We start from the raw sequence: 15431 nt of genomic DNA, 5'->3' as shown, positions 1-15431 counted from the left end.
TCTGGTATTATACTAAATCTTCTTAGAACCTCAGTAAACACTTGATTGATTTTTCTATATTAATAGTCCAGATAGATAATTACTATTTTTATACTATCAGCATGTGTTCAATCAGTTTGATTATGTTAGGTTTGTTGTGTTTTATGTCATTTTTCTTTTTAAATTTAGTGTTATGAGAACAACTTTTGCAGACAATAAATATATGAAAGACTGATGGAAAATTAAGAAGAGTATTTTTAGGTGGTTCATAGGTGGTACGTCAAAAGATGCCACTGTTTTGAACTCCAACAAAGATAAATTTTGCAGTAATAGTGTCATGTCTGCCATCTACTTTCAGATTCAGTTTTTTTTTTTTTTTTTTTTTGAGACAGAGTCTCACTTTGTTGTCCAGGCTAGAGTGAGTGCCGTGGCGTCAGCCTACCTCACAGCAACCTCAAACTCCTGGGCTCAAGCAATCCTCCTGCCTCAGCCTCCCGAGTAGCTGGGACTACAGGCATGCGCCACCATGCCCGGCTAATTTTTTTATATATATATCAGTTGGCCAATTAATTTCTTTCTATTTTATAGTAGAGACGGGGTCTCGCTCTTGCTCAGGCTGGTTTTGAACTCCTGACCTTGAGCAATCCGCCCGCCTCGGCCTCCCAAGAGCTAGGATTACAGGCGTGAGCCACAGCGCCCGGCCTCAGATTCAGTTTTGACAGTGTGCTTAAGAATTTTTGAAGGGGCTGGGTGCAGTGGCTCACGCCTGTAATCCTAGCACTCTGGGAGGCCGAGGCAGGAGGATTGCTTGAGCTCAGGAGTTCAAGACCAGCCTGAGCAAGAGTGAGACCCTGTCTCTATGATAAATAGAAAGAAATTAGCCAAACAACTAAAAATAGAAAAAATTAACTAGGCACAATGGCTTATGCCTTTAGTCCCAGCTACCCAGGAGGCTGAAGCAGGAGAATTGCTTGAGCCCAGGAGTTTGAGGTTGCTGTGAGCCAGGCTGAGGCCACAGCACTGTAGCCCAGGCAAGAGAGTGAGACTCTGTCTCAAACAAACAAAACAAAAGAATTTTTGAAGGATTTGCTAAAAGTAAGATATTGTGCTTAGTTCCTATGGGCTATATACACAGACTACTAAAATAGATCCCCTACCCCTGCCAAAAAAAAAAAAAAAAAAAAGCCACAGTCTCAGGAAGGAGACAGATATGTAAATAAAAATTTCTAATACAAGTGGAATGAAATGTTATGAAAAGGAGGTGTGGAACCTTAGGGAACTATTTGTAACCCGTGAATCAAAGAGAGTGTTGTGAGAGACTTGACCTATGAAGAAAGACTGGAAGGATGAAAAGAGTTTGATAGACAAAAGCAGGCAAAGGACCTTCTAGGCTGAGGAGAGCTTGTGAGTGCCTGGCTAGTAACCTCAGGGAGTAAGAAATAATCTGGCGATACCAGAGCACAGAGAGTGAGAAGAGCCTTAATCTTTACTGTTTTTTTAGTGTCAGAGACTTACTTACATTCTATTTTTAAGAATTAGGAATTTTTAATAGTTTTTGTAGTAGGGAATGATCTAGAGGTCAAAAGTTCAATTAAGAGTCTGTTGCAGTAGCACAGATGAGATGATTAAGAGCTCCACCAGGATAGGGTTGTGGATATATGTGAGTACAGAGGTAGAATCAACTAAAATGTGCAGTTTATTTGAATGTGTGGGGTGAAAGAGTCCTCATATCAAAGATGATGTATAAACTGGTTGACTTAAAGATGAAGGCTCCGTTAACTTAGTTTGGAAATGTGGGGGAAAAGCAAATTTGAAATTAGAAAAATAAGTTGGATTTTCCACGTATAAAGTCCAAGATTTTTGCAAGACTTCCATCCACTTGGAGATAAATGTCCTAGGGTCATTAGAAAATTCAACCTGCAGGTTTTGAACAGAATAAAGGCTGATGGTGTATGTTTGTGGTTATTAACAAAGACATAAGAGTTGAAACCACAGAAATGTCTAGAATCTTTTAAAAAAATGAAAAGAGAAAAGGGCCTCAGGTAGTATCTTGAGGGAATACCTACATTTAAGAAATAGGAGGCCGGGCACAGTGGCTCACGCCTGTAATCGTAGCTCTCTGGGAGGCCGAGGCGGGCGGATTGCTCAAGGTCAGAAGTTCAAAACCAGCCTGAGCAAGAGCGAGACCCCGTCTCTACTATAAATAGAAAGAAATTAATTGGCCAACTGAGATATATATAAAAAAAATAGCCGGGCATGGTGGCGCATGCCTGTAGTCCCAGCTATTTGGGAGGCTGAGGCAGAAGGATCGCTTGAGCCCAGGAGTTTGAGGTTGCTGTGAGGTAGGCTGACGCCACGGCACTCACTCTAGCCTGGACAACAAAGCGAGACTCTGTCTCAAAAAAAAAAAAAAAAAAAGAAAAAGAAAAAAAGAAAGGCAGAGGAAGAGAGCAAGAAAGGTGAAGGATAATCTCTACTAACAACTAATCCACAGACAGATGATTTGGGATTTTTTCATAGCTAAAGTATTAAAATGCTAAGTATGGCGTGCTTTATATGTACTATGAATGTCAAACATTTATATGGGAAACTCCTATTGCATAGAATGATTTGTTTTTTGTTTTTTTGTGTTTTTTTTTTTGAGACAGAGTCTCGCTTTGTTGTCCAGGCTAGAGTGAGTGCCGTGGCGTCAGCCTAGCTCACAGCAACCTCAAACTCCTGGGCTCGAGTGATCCTTCTGCCTCAGCCTCCCAAGTAGCTGGGACTACAGGCATGCGCCACCATGCCCGGCTAATTTTTTATATATATATATCAGTTGGCCAATTGATTTCTTTCTATTTATAGTAGAGACGGGGTCTCGCTCTTGCTCAGGCTGGTTTTGAACTCCTGACCTTGAGCAATCCGCCCGCCTCGGCCTCCCAAGAGCTAGGATTACAGGCGTGAGCCACAGCGCCCGGCCGAATGATTTGTTTTTTAATCTACTCAACCTTGGTATCAGGTTTTATGGATGGTCATATAATAGAAAACTAAGGTGATGCAAATGTAAAAAGGAGTTTAATTTTTCACAGAAACTCTGAGATTATCATTAATATATCCTTAAGTGATGTTTATACTTTTTCTGAATCTAGATACCAAAGAGGATCCCTCACTGAAGGATGTTGAAGATACTATGGTAGAGACAATTGCTCTTTGCCAGAGAAATTCACATAATCTGAACCAGCAGCAACGAGAGGTAGGAGAATGACTATTTAGGCATTTAAATGCCTGTTCTTGTCTGCAAGTAGGAATTAATTCCATTTCCACTGCCCTCTCAGCCACCTGAGTTTAATTCAACTGGATTTTAATCACTTTTTAGTGTTCCCAGGAGTATAAGACTGCTGAAGTTATTATGAGGAGTGTGTGGCCTCTTTGTTCTCACCGAAGGCTTTGTATCTTAGATTTGGCTATGCTACAAAACTGAGGGCGCTTGAATACTAGGTTTCTCTGTTCTCTTTGGACTGAGATTTTGTGTATTCTATGTAGTAGTACCATGGATATGTCATCATTTATCATCTCTCCTATTCCCTATGGGTGAAAGTGAGCATGAAGAACGGGAGGAAAGCTCTCAAGGGATACAGAGAAAGCTGGAAAAAGGTCAAAGAAGGCTATGATATAGTAGTCGTCAGCCTTGGTTGAAGATCAGAGTCATGTGTGGAGCTTTGAAAAATCACATTGCTCAGGCTTCACCCAAGATCAATTAAAGACTCTGGTCTGGGGCTGGGACCTGGTCATGAGTATGTTTTAAAACTCTATACATAATTCTAATATGCAGCAAAGGTTGAATTACTGCTAGAACAGATCCCAGACTGCACAAAGGAAGAAAACAAAACTGAGGGAGGTATAGTTGGGCACCCGGTACAGGTGGGAGTTACAGAAGTGAAGCAGAAACTAAGGGGTTGAGATGTGATTTGACAGTTAAATTCTGTAGTTGTTTCAGAAAGTTAAGGTATATCATGATGTGGTTTAACGCCTCTATGCCTGTGCCTCCTGGGCTTGGGCCATTGGCTTGACATTGCCTGGCCACTTTTCACTGTCTGAGTGTTTGAAAGGGGAACAGGGTTAATTAATTATATATATATACACACACACACAAACACATACATATACATATATATTTAGTTATACATGTTACAATGAAAATAATAAATCTTGGTATATTTGCTGTTCTTATGAGATGGGTAAATTTTTCCTTTAAGTTTTTATCAAGGAATTTTCAAGGTCATAAATTATGAAAACTCTTTAGAATATAAATTTTGTAAAATAAACTCATTTACATATGGATGTGACTTTTTCTTTATTAAAAAATTTTATGAAATTATACATACTCATTTTTAAAAATCATGTAATACAGAAAGTTACACAGAAGAATCTCTTCAAAAAATTACAGTATGTTCATTCCATCACCCAAAAATAACTATCATTATCATTTGGTGAACATTATTCTAGGTATTTTTTGTCTGCCTAGGTTTTAGAAAAATTGGATCAAATAATGCTTGTTTTTAAAAATATAGTACTCAGTCTCCTGTAGGAAGCTTATGTAAAACTGAGGAATTTCTTTTGTTGTGTTGTTGGGTTTTTAGAATTGATAATAAATATGTACATACTTATGGGGTGGGTACATGTGATATTTCTATACATGCATACAATGGGCAATGATGAAGTCAGAGTATTTTAGGATACCTATCACCTCAAACATTTATCATTTCTTTCTGTTGGGAACATTTCAACTCTTCTTAGCTATTTTGAAATATACAATAAATTATTGTCAACTGTAGTTGCCCTACTGTGCTATGAAACATTACAAGTTATTACTTCTGTCTAATTGTATGTTTGTACCCAACCTTTCTTCATCACTCCACCCTAACCCTTTCTAGCCTCTCTGTTAGTCATCATTCTACTCCCTACCTCCATAACATCAACTGTTTTTAGCTTCCACATATGAGTGAGAACATGGGATAATTGTCTATCACATGTTATAAAATACAAAGATGCAATATTTGTCTTTCTATGCCTTGCTTATTTCACTTAACATAGTGACCTTCAGTTTTATCCATGTTGCTGCAAATGACAGGATTTCATCCTTTTCTATGACTGCATAGTATTCAGTTGTATATATATATCACATTTTCTTTATCCAGTCACCTGTTGTTGAACACTTAGATTGATTCCATATGTTGGGTATTGTGACTAGTGCTACAATAAACATGGGGATGCCCATTTATACTGATTTTCTTTCCTGTGGATAAACATCCAGTAGCAGGATTGCTGGATCATTTGGTAGTTGTTTTTTTTTTAGTTTCTTGAGAAAACTAATGTTTTCCATAATGGCTGTACTAATTAACATTCCTGTCAACAAGGAATAGAAAGCACAAGGATTCCCTTTTCTCCACATACTCACCAACACTTATGCCATCTTTTAGATAATAGCCATTCTAACAGGTGTGAAATCATATCTTATTGAGGTTTTGATTTGCATTTCCCTGATGGTTAGTGATGTTGAGCATTTTTTCATATACCTGTTGTCCATTTGTATGTATTCATTTGAGAAATGCATATTTATATCTTTTGCCCACTTTTTAATGGGATTATTTATTTGTTTGTTTATTTGTTTGTTGTTGTTTGTGTTCCTTGTATATTCAGGATATTAGTCCTTGTTGGATGAATCATTTGTAAATATTTTCTTCCATTCTACACATTGTCTCTTTACTCTTTTGATTGTTTTTAGCTTAATATAATCCCATTTGTCTATTTTTGTTGTCTGTGTTTTTAAAATATTAGCCATAGATCTTTGCCTACACCAATGTCCTGAAGCATTTCCCCTGTGTTTTGTTCCAGTAGTTTTATAGCTTTGGGATTTATGTTTTTAAGTCTTTAATCCATTTTAAGTTGAGTTTTGTATATTATGAAAGATAGGGGTCTAGTTTCATTCTTTTACATATGGGTATCCAGTTTTCCCAGCAGTATTTGTTGAAGAGGCTGTCTTTTCCATAAGTTCTTGGTGTCTTTGTCAAAAATCAGTTGGCTCTAAGTATGTGGATTTATTTCTGGTTTCTCTTTTCTGTTTCATTGGTCTGTGTGCCTGTTTTCCTAACAATAACATGCTGTTTTGGTTACTGTGTCCTTATAGTGTATTTCGAAGATCAGTAGTGTGGTGCCTCCAGCTTTGTTCTTTTTGCTTAGCTTCACTTTGGCTACTTGGGATCATTTGTGGTTCCATGTGGGTTTTAGGACTGTTTTTTCTATTTTTATGAAAAATGTTATTGGTATTTTGACAGGTATTGCTTTGAATCTGTAGATTGCTTTAGGTAGTATGGTTATTTTGACAATATTAATTCTTCCAATCTATGAGGGTGAGATGTCTTTCCATTTGTTTGTGTCCTCTTTAATTTTTTTCCTTAGTGTTGTGTGGTTTTCATTTTAGAGGTCTTTTACCTCCTTGGTTAAATTTATTCCTAGGTATTTTAATTTTTTTGTAGCTATTATTATTGGGATTGCTTTCTTGATTTCTTTCTCAGCTAGTCCTGAGAAAGGCTAGTGATTTTTTTATGTTGCTTTTGTATCCTGCAATTTTACTGAATTCGTTCATCAGTTCTAAGAGTTTTTTAGTGGAGTCTTTAGGACTTTCTGTGTATAAAATCATGTAATTTGCAAAGAAGGACAGTTTCACCTCCTCTTTTCAATCTTAATGACTTTTATTTCTTTCTCTTGCCTGATTGCTCTGACTAGGCCTTTCAATTTAATAAGAGTGGTAAAGTGGACATCCTTGCTCTATTTCAGTTTTTAGAGGAAAAGATTTTCCCATTCAGTCTGATGTTGGCTGTGGATTTGTCATATTTGGCCTTTATTATGTTATGGTATATTCCTTCTATGCCTAGTTTGTTGAGAGTTTTTATCATTAAGGGATTTTGAATTTTATCAAATGCCTTTTCTGTGTCTGTTGAAGTGTTCATATGGCATATGTTCTTCATTCTCTTGATTTGGTGTACTGCCTTTATTGATTTGCATATGTTGAATCATCCTTGCATCCCTAGGATAAATCCCACATTATCATGGTGTATTACAATTGACCCTTGAACAATGTGAGAGTTAGGGATACTAACCCTCCATGCAGTCAAAAATTTGCATGTAACTCTTGACTTCCCAAAAACTTCAGTAATATCTTATTGTTGCCCAGAAGCCTTATTGAGAACAGAAACAGTCCATTAACACATATTTTATATGTTATATGTATTATATATATATACTGTATTCTTATATTAAAGTAAGCTAGAGAAAATGTTATTAAGAAAACAAACCATAATGAAGAGAAAGCATATTAACTATTTATTAAGTAGAAGTGGATCATCATAAAAATATTCATCCTCATCGTCATCACATTGAGTAGGCCAAAGAGGAGGAGAAAGAAGGAGGGGTTGGTCTTGCTGTCTCAAGGACAGCAGAAGCAGAAGAAAGTTCATGTAAAAGTGGACTCATGCAGTTCAAATCCACATTGTTTAAGGGCCAATTATATCTTTTTGATGTGTTTTTGGATTTGGTCTGCTAATATATTGTTGAGGATTTTTGCATGTATGTTCATCAGGGATATTGACCTGTAGTTTTCTCTTTTTAGTTTTATCCTTATCTGGTTTTGGTTTGGCAGTAATGCTGGCTTTGTAAAATAAGTTAGGAGGAATTCTGTTCTCTTCAATTCTTTGGAATAGTTTGAAAAGAATTTATTTTAGCTCTTCCTTAAAAGTTTAGTAAAATTCAGCAGTAAAGTTATCTGGTCCTGGGCTTTTCTTTTTCAGGACACTTTTTCAATTCAATCTCGTTGCTCTTTTTCTTTGTCTATTCAGGTTTTCTGTTTTTTCCTACTTCATTTGGTAGGTTGTCTGTGTCCAGGAATTTTTCATTTCCTGTAGGTATTCCAATTTTTTAGTGTTTAGTTGTTCATGATAGTCTCTAATGTTCCTTCACATTTCTGTTGTATCGGCTGTCTCCATTTTCATTTCTGATTTTATTTATTTACATCTTCTCCCTTTTTTTTCTTGGTTAGTGTAATCATTAGTTTGTCCATTTTGTTGTTTTTTGTGGTTTTTTAAATATAGAAACAGGGTCTCACTGTGTTGCCCAGGCTAGAGTGTAGTAGCTGGATCATAGCTTACTGTAACTCCTGGGCTCAAGCAATTCTCCCGCCTCAACCTCCCTAGTAGCTAGCACTACAAGCACACAGCACCACGCCTCGCTAATTTTTTTATAGAGATGGGGCCTCACTATGTTTCCCAGGCTGGTAAAGTCCTGGCCTGAAGCAATCCTCCCACCCTAGCCCCGCATAGTGCTTGGAATTACAGGTGTGAGCCACCATGCCTGTCCTCAATTTTGTTTATCTTTCAACAAACCAACTTTTAGTTTCTTTGATTTTTTTATTGTTTTTTGTTTGTTTGTTTTTGTTTTTTTTAGTCTCTATTTTGTTTTGTTCTGCTCTAATTTTTATTATTTCTTTCCTTTTACTAATTTTGGGCTTGGTTTGTTCTTGCTTTGTTAGTTCCTTCGGGTATATCTTTAGGTTGTTTATTTGAAATGTTTCTGCTTTTTTGATGAAGGTGTTGATTGCTATAAAATTCTTTCTTAGACCAGGCGCGGTGGCTCACGCCTGTAATCCTAGCACTCTGGGAGGCCGAGGCGAGCGGATTGCTCGAGGTCAGGAGTTCGAAACCAGCCTGAGCAAGAGCGAGACCCCATCTCTACTATAAATAGAAAGAAATTAATTGGCCAACTAATATATATATATATATATATATATATATATATATAGAAAAAATTAGCCGGGCATGGTGGCACATGCCTGTAGTCCCAGCTACTTGGGAGGCTGAGGCAGGAGGATCGCTTGAGCCCAGGAGTTTGAGGTTGCTGTGAGCTAGGCTGACGCCACGGCACTCACTCTAGCCTGGGCAACAAAGCGAGACTGTCTCAAAAAAAAAAAAAAAAAAAAATTCTTTCTTAGCACTGCTCTTGTTGTGTTCCATAGTTCTATGTTGTGTTTTCCTTTTCATTTGTTTGAAGACATTTTTAAATTTCCTTTTTAATTTCTTTATTGACCCGATGGTCATTCAGGAATATGTTGTTTAATTTCCATGTATTTACACAGTTTCCAAACTTACTCTTTGTTATTGATTTCTAGTTGTATTCCATTGTGATCTAAGAAGATACTTCATATGATTTCAATTTTTATAAATTTGTTGAAACTTATTTTTTGGCCCAATATGTGATTTATCCTGGAGAGTGTTCTATGCCCTGATGAGCAGAATGTCTGTTTTACAGCTGTTGGATGATATTCTGCAAATGTCTTTTAGGCCCACTTAGTCTAAAGTGCAATTTAAATCCAGTGTTTCTTTGTTGATTTTGTGTCTAGATGATCTGTCTGATGCTGAGAGTGGAGTGTTGAAGTCCCAACTATTACTATATTGGACTCTATCTCTCCCTTTAGATCTAATAATATTTGCTTTATGTATTTGGGTACTCTGGTGTGAAGTCCACATATATTTAGAATTGTTATATCCTCTTGCTGAATTGATCCCTTTGTCATTATATAATGACCTTTGTCTCTTTGTACATTTTTTGACTTAAAATCTGTTTTATCTGATATAAGTATAGGTACTCATACTCACTTTTGGTTTCTGTTTGCATGGAATATCTTTCTCTACCTGTTCACTTTCAGTCTATGTGTGTCTATACAGGTGAAGTGAGTTTCTTGTAGTGGGTCATGTTTTTTTGTCCATTGAACCAGTATGTATCTTTTAAATGAGTTATTTAATCTGTTTACATTCAGAGTTATTATTGATAGGTGAGGACTTATTCCTGTCGTTTTGTTAATTGTTTCTGATTGTTTTGTATATCTTTAATTCCTTTCTTTCTCTCTTATAGTTTGTCATTGCAGTTTGATGGTTTTCTATAGTGGTAATGTCTGACTCCTTTGTCTTTCTCATTTGTATATCTGTCCAAACAATGAGTTTTATACTTTCATATGCTTTCATGTTGGTAGATACCATTCTTTTGCTTTTAGATATAGGACTCCCTCGTTATTTCTTGTAGGGCCAATCTAATCTGGTATCTTCATTGCCAGGCCAGTTCTGCAGTGTCAGGTGGTGAGATATGGAACATATCCTCCTCTGTACAGAGAATAGCTGCTCTTGTCCTACTCTGTCAATACTCACTTTTTTCCTTTCTTTTGGATGTTTGCAGCAATAGGTTTTTCTCAACGTGTGGGGTTAGGGCATTTCTAAATCATTATCCAACAAGAAAACATGTCTGAAATGGTAAAATGCATTAGCTTGATTAACCTCAATTTCTTATCTCAAGTGAAGATAATACCTACAATGTAAAGTTATTATGAGACTGATTTTTTAAAAAAAATATATGTAAGGCCTTCAATATAATGACTAACATAATAGGAGTAAATAAATGCTAGATCACTTTATCTCTTGACATGGTTCATAATATTAATTGAGATAGCATTAACTTCCATTTCCTGGTCTGTGATGACTTAGGAAATATAAAGTAGTGCTTGATATGAAAAAAACTTTGGATAACCTTTACTCATGTATCTTGGTTGACATAGATGAAGAAAATTGGATGTGGGACCGGTAACTATGGGTTTATTTCTTTCTGTGGCTCATAGGCTTATTTTAGACTTTGTCAGTGATACATTTATACCAGAGTAGATAAGAAGCTAGCAGGAAGCTCATCTCTGGCTTCTTTAAACCTACCCTTTCCTGAGACATATAAGATTGCAGTTCCAAGGCTTAGACTTATTTAACTTGGGCTTTCTTATGTTTCCCAAGGCTGCATGATAAAGATATCTGTTCTAGCTATGGTCTCTCTTTTTTATTGTCTTTTCCCTTCCCTGTCAAATGCTTCCTTTTTCCTTTTTCTAATTTCCACTGACAAATGTATGTGAGAAGTACATCTTAACCTTTAAAACACTATGCCAATATTAATTATTCTTGAAAATAACAGATCACTTTTGTTTTTCTTTGATTTCCTCTGACATCGTAGGCTCTCTGGTTTCCATTATTGGAGGCAATGATGGCCCCTCAGAAGCTGTCCAGTTCTGCTGTCCCTCATCTACACTCAGAAGGTAAGTTCATCGGAACTGAAGTAACTGAGTCACCTGTATCATCAGTCTAATTTTCATCTGCAAGAACTATAATTATGATATCGTTTCCCAATATTATATTCTTATTATTTTCCTTAATGAAACCATATTGTAGTGTTGATCTCAATCTTTCGGGTTTAATTCTCTGTCATGCCATTTATTTAATTTATCGTGAATAATAGTAATCTTAGCAGCTTATAATTTATCTTGAATAGCAGTAGTCTCTGCAACTTAACTTTAAAATATCAAATTGTTCTTGGTTGGCTATGTTTCTAAGAAGCTACATAAGTCCACTATTTTCTTAATTTAATCAAAATTTAATCAAATTTTCTATTTGACTTATAGGAAAAACTGAGAACTCTTATTTTAAACTAACCTTAATATTAACATTTTGTTATAACAGCCCTGAAATCTTTGACCATGCAAGTTCTAAACAGCATGGCAGCATTTATTGCCCTTCCATCAATCTTGCAAAGAATCTTACAGGTGAGTTAAAAGGGGAAAAAAAATTAAATGTTGATTGATTATGTATAAATAACAGCAATTTGGGCTGATGTTTAAATGGATCTCAAGCATGCGGCTAATTTTTGGCATTAGCTATATATATTTAACTTATGGCCCTCATCCTTGAATCTTTTCTGTCAGCCCATTAGTATGAGTTTGCCTGACATAAGCTTGTGACCTTCAGTTGGGCTTACAGCCTTCAGATGTTCACTGTTACCTTGGGATTCAGATACACAAGTTTCCTATGGGTATGCCACCTGGGAGAGAATTGTCATTTATTTCCAGCTGTTTATGTTTCTTAAAAAAAGATAACCTAAGAGATATTTTTAGAAAAATCGGTGAGCATTCTTGGGGAAACAGCATAAGTATATTTAGAATCCATTTTGTCTTCCCTCATTTCATACAGTATAGAGGCACATCAAAACACAGACAAACAAACAAAAAAAAACCCCAGCAATGTGATGCCATTGGTCTTTATAATTTTCAAATGATTTTTATTCAGTCATGGATGTCCCTATCTCTTTTGAGACTCTCCAAGCTCTCCTTCCCATTTTGTATTAAGCTCCTGGGCCTTTACTGATAAAGACTAATGCATCCAGTAGTCTCTGTCTTCTCGCAGTAGTGCACCATCCTTTAGAATATATTTTTACACATATTTTCTCATTTGATCTTAGAAACTGTCATGTTGAATAATTCTTTGCTATTGACTACTTCTCATACCCATCTTAAAACACATTAATCATAAGGTTTTTAATCATATATAAAATAATATCTTCATAAGGCAGAAAATAAATTAGAAAAAATGAAATCCTAAAGCCAAAAGTGGGCTTTCTCAGTACATATGTTTGCTTTTTGTTGAGCTTTAACCACACATTATGATATGTAAACTATAACAAAACTCTATCTTTCCCTTGGCAAAAGCATATGTTTATTAAAATTTTTGTATTGCAAGTCTTTAGAATCCAAAAATCTTTTGATATTTGAAAATTTTTTATTCTGAGTTATACTGGCATTCATTATAATTGTTTTCTTCTCGTGTTCCACTTTCAGTGGTTAACTGCCACTGTTCAGGAGGGTATGCTATTTCTTAAATTCCTTATTTCCATGTTTGTGATTACTACAATAACTATACCTTATATTTGTACAGTGTAGATATGATCTAATTCGAATCCCACAATAATCTGTTGTGGTAGGTAGGGCTACTAGAAAAATTTCTGCTGACAAAGGAGGAAACTGAAATACAGAGAAGTTAAGTGCCTGTTCTGTCATTAGGGGCAGAACCTGGACTACTGCCAAAGTCTCCCATTTCTTAATTTATGTTCTTTTCTGTTACATCATATAAGCTTTTGTTATTTGTTTCAGTCCCTGTTCTTTTGGGAGTTAATTAACAATTATTAATTATATGTTACCCTGTTTGGTCATTACCTATATAGATAAAAGGCATAGTTCTTTCCCCACAAGAGCTCTTATAAGAGAGACAAAAAATGTTCTGATACAATCCATAGTGCTCTATGCAAGTCATAGTGGCCACCTTTAGGATTATCTGCTCTGAACCCATATAGGGCAATTGCCATGTCTGCATCCCTGCACTCTGTACACGTGATAACAGCAGAAGCAGCCATGGGAAAGCATGCCCCTGCCTCCTCGCTCCAACCGATTGGCCCTGTTTAGGCCAGTTGCCCACCCTAGGTCAATCAGTGTCCCTTCCAGGAATTTTACCACTGAACTTGAGAAGGACATAGAAGTCTCTTTTCAGGTCTCTGGATTATATCAGGTTCAAATTTCAGCTGACAGTGACTGTTTTTCCATTATATGAACTGGAATAGTGAAAAAGAATAATCTACAGAGAGATGGGGAGGAATGAAGCAGACACACAAAGAGGAGAACAGACAAGATGCATAAAGAGGATTCAAGACATACACACCACGAAAGAAGACAATGTGGAGAGAAAACTGTGAATGGCATTTGAGTCCCTCATTGTAGTTCTTAAGGCTTACCTGCATTCGTTTGCTTGAATCCTTGAAACACCCCAGTGCCTTTATAATTATTATCTTTTTTGAATAAGTTAGATTGAGTTGGATTTCTGAATATATATATAGCCAAAGAAATACCAATAAAAGCATATATCTGAGGCAGACAAGGGAATTTTGAAAGATTTCCTGGAGGAGGAAATGTCTAACCTGAATCTTAAAGAGCAAAGGAATCAGGGAAAGAAAGGAGATAGGATTATTCTAAGCAGAGAGAACTATATATACAAAGACTTTGAGGTGAAAACATGATATATTTGGGGAGTTGCAAGTGTTTTAAGTGCTTCCAACATCAGACTAGAAAAATGAGGAATCACAGAGCTGAAATTTGAGAGATAGGCTGGGACCATGTCTATAATTGCTTTGTGATCTATGGTGAGGACTTTGGATTTTATTCTAAAATCAGTAAATTGTCATCAAGATTTTAAATAGAGGAATGATGAAATGAGGTTTTTCTTTAGAAAGGTCACTCATCCTGCATTATACAGGATAAATGGGAAGCAATGAAGACTACCGAGAGATACCTAGATATAATAATAGGCACTCAAAGTTCCTTAATTGGGTTGCATAGAATGGAGAGGACACAATGGATTTGGGTGATAGAATCCACTGGACTATTACTGTTTAGATATAGAGACACAAAAAGAACCCAGTTAATCCCCTGATTTCAGGTTCATGTGGCTAAAGTGAGCAGTAAGAGAATAACAATACTAGAGTTTAGAGGAAGAGGTAAGAAATGGCAATATAGACTTGGGAGTCTTCAGTGTAGAAGTGGTAGTTAAATTCTTAAAACTGGATGAACTTAGGAGGCTGTGAATGAGCATGGAAAGCAGAGGGACAAAGATTGAGTTCTGGGAAACGTCTCAGAGTCAGATCTATTTACCTATTTTTATATGTCATTAGAAAATAAGGACCTTAAGAGATAAGACTACATTTTGCCTACGGCTCTATCACCATCACCTACCCCAGAGGCACCTAACATAGAATACATACTGAATAAATATTTCTAGAGTGAATAAAAATCAAGAATGGAGGAATCCCACTTCTAGCTAAGATGGAATAACAGACACTAGATTTACCCTCCTTAAAACAACACCAAACTAGACAAAATATATGAAATAATAGTAATAATGATAATATACATTCTGTCTTCACTCTGAGGCAAAAGTAATTCTTGTCTACTGAGAAGCTGTTTATGACTTTCTTACTGAGAAAATTAAGGCAAACAAATGATTTATCTACTCTTCTGCTTAGGGCATCATTCATATTTAAAGTAATGCTCAATTAGTAAAGATTTTAATTTTAAAACAAACCATGTACATAATACAATAAGTGCCAGAAAGCAATAGAGAAAAAAGTGATCATCACATCTTTTTCTAGTGTGCGTTTTGAAAACCACTTTTATGTGGGGTACCCAAGTGTGCTTTTCTTTCATAGTTTACAAACAAGTTAAAGAGAAACCTCAGCAGCTATTCATTGCTTGAAGAATCTGGCTGACATCTTTGGAAAATAATTTGAAGAGCTAGTGGGTTGGCACATGCTGTGCTAGAAACTTTGAGCTCCCTTTTGCATTTCATAATTTATATGTTGTCCCAGCATGAGGTCGTTTTCATGATTTTGCTTTTAAATTATGCATATTACAGTGAAATGTACTGATATAAATATAGAAATGACCTATAAAGATTTCTTCTTTTTCCCCAAAATTTAACCTTTTAAGACCTCCTTATTTTATAAAACACACTTGTCAT

General features: G+C 36.0%; 1 protein-coding gene across 3 annotated transcripts in view; it reads left to right on the top strand.

Moving 5' to 3' along the window:
* Positions 1-15431, top strand: part of VPS8 (VPS8 subunit of CORVET complex) — a 216251-nt gene that overhangs the window by 154622 nt on the left and 46198 nt on the right. For all 3 annotated transcript variants that reach the window (XM_076003376.1, XM_076003373.1, XM_076003368.1), the window contains exons 39-41: positions 3108-3211; positions 11053-11134; positions 11556-11638. In XM_076003376.1, the coding sequence (XP_075859491.1) occupies positions 3108-3211; positions 11053-11134; positions 11556-11638 (269 nt within the window). The remainder of the gene's footprint in view (positions 1-3107; positions 3212-11052; positions 11135-11555; positions 11639-15431) is intronic.

Source organism: Microcebus murinus, chromosome 1, assembly GCF_040939455.1.
Source record: "Microcebus murinus isolate Inina chromosome 1, M.murinus_Inina_mat1.0, whole genome shotgun sequence".
NCBI classification, from domain to species: domain Eukaryota; kingdom Metazoa; phylum Chordata; class Mammalia; order Primates; family Cheirogaleidae; genus Microcebus; species Microcebus murinus.
This window is presented reverse-complemented; position numbering and strand designations above follow the sequence as displayed.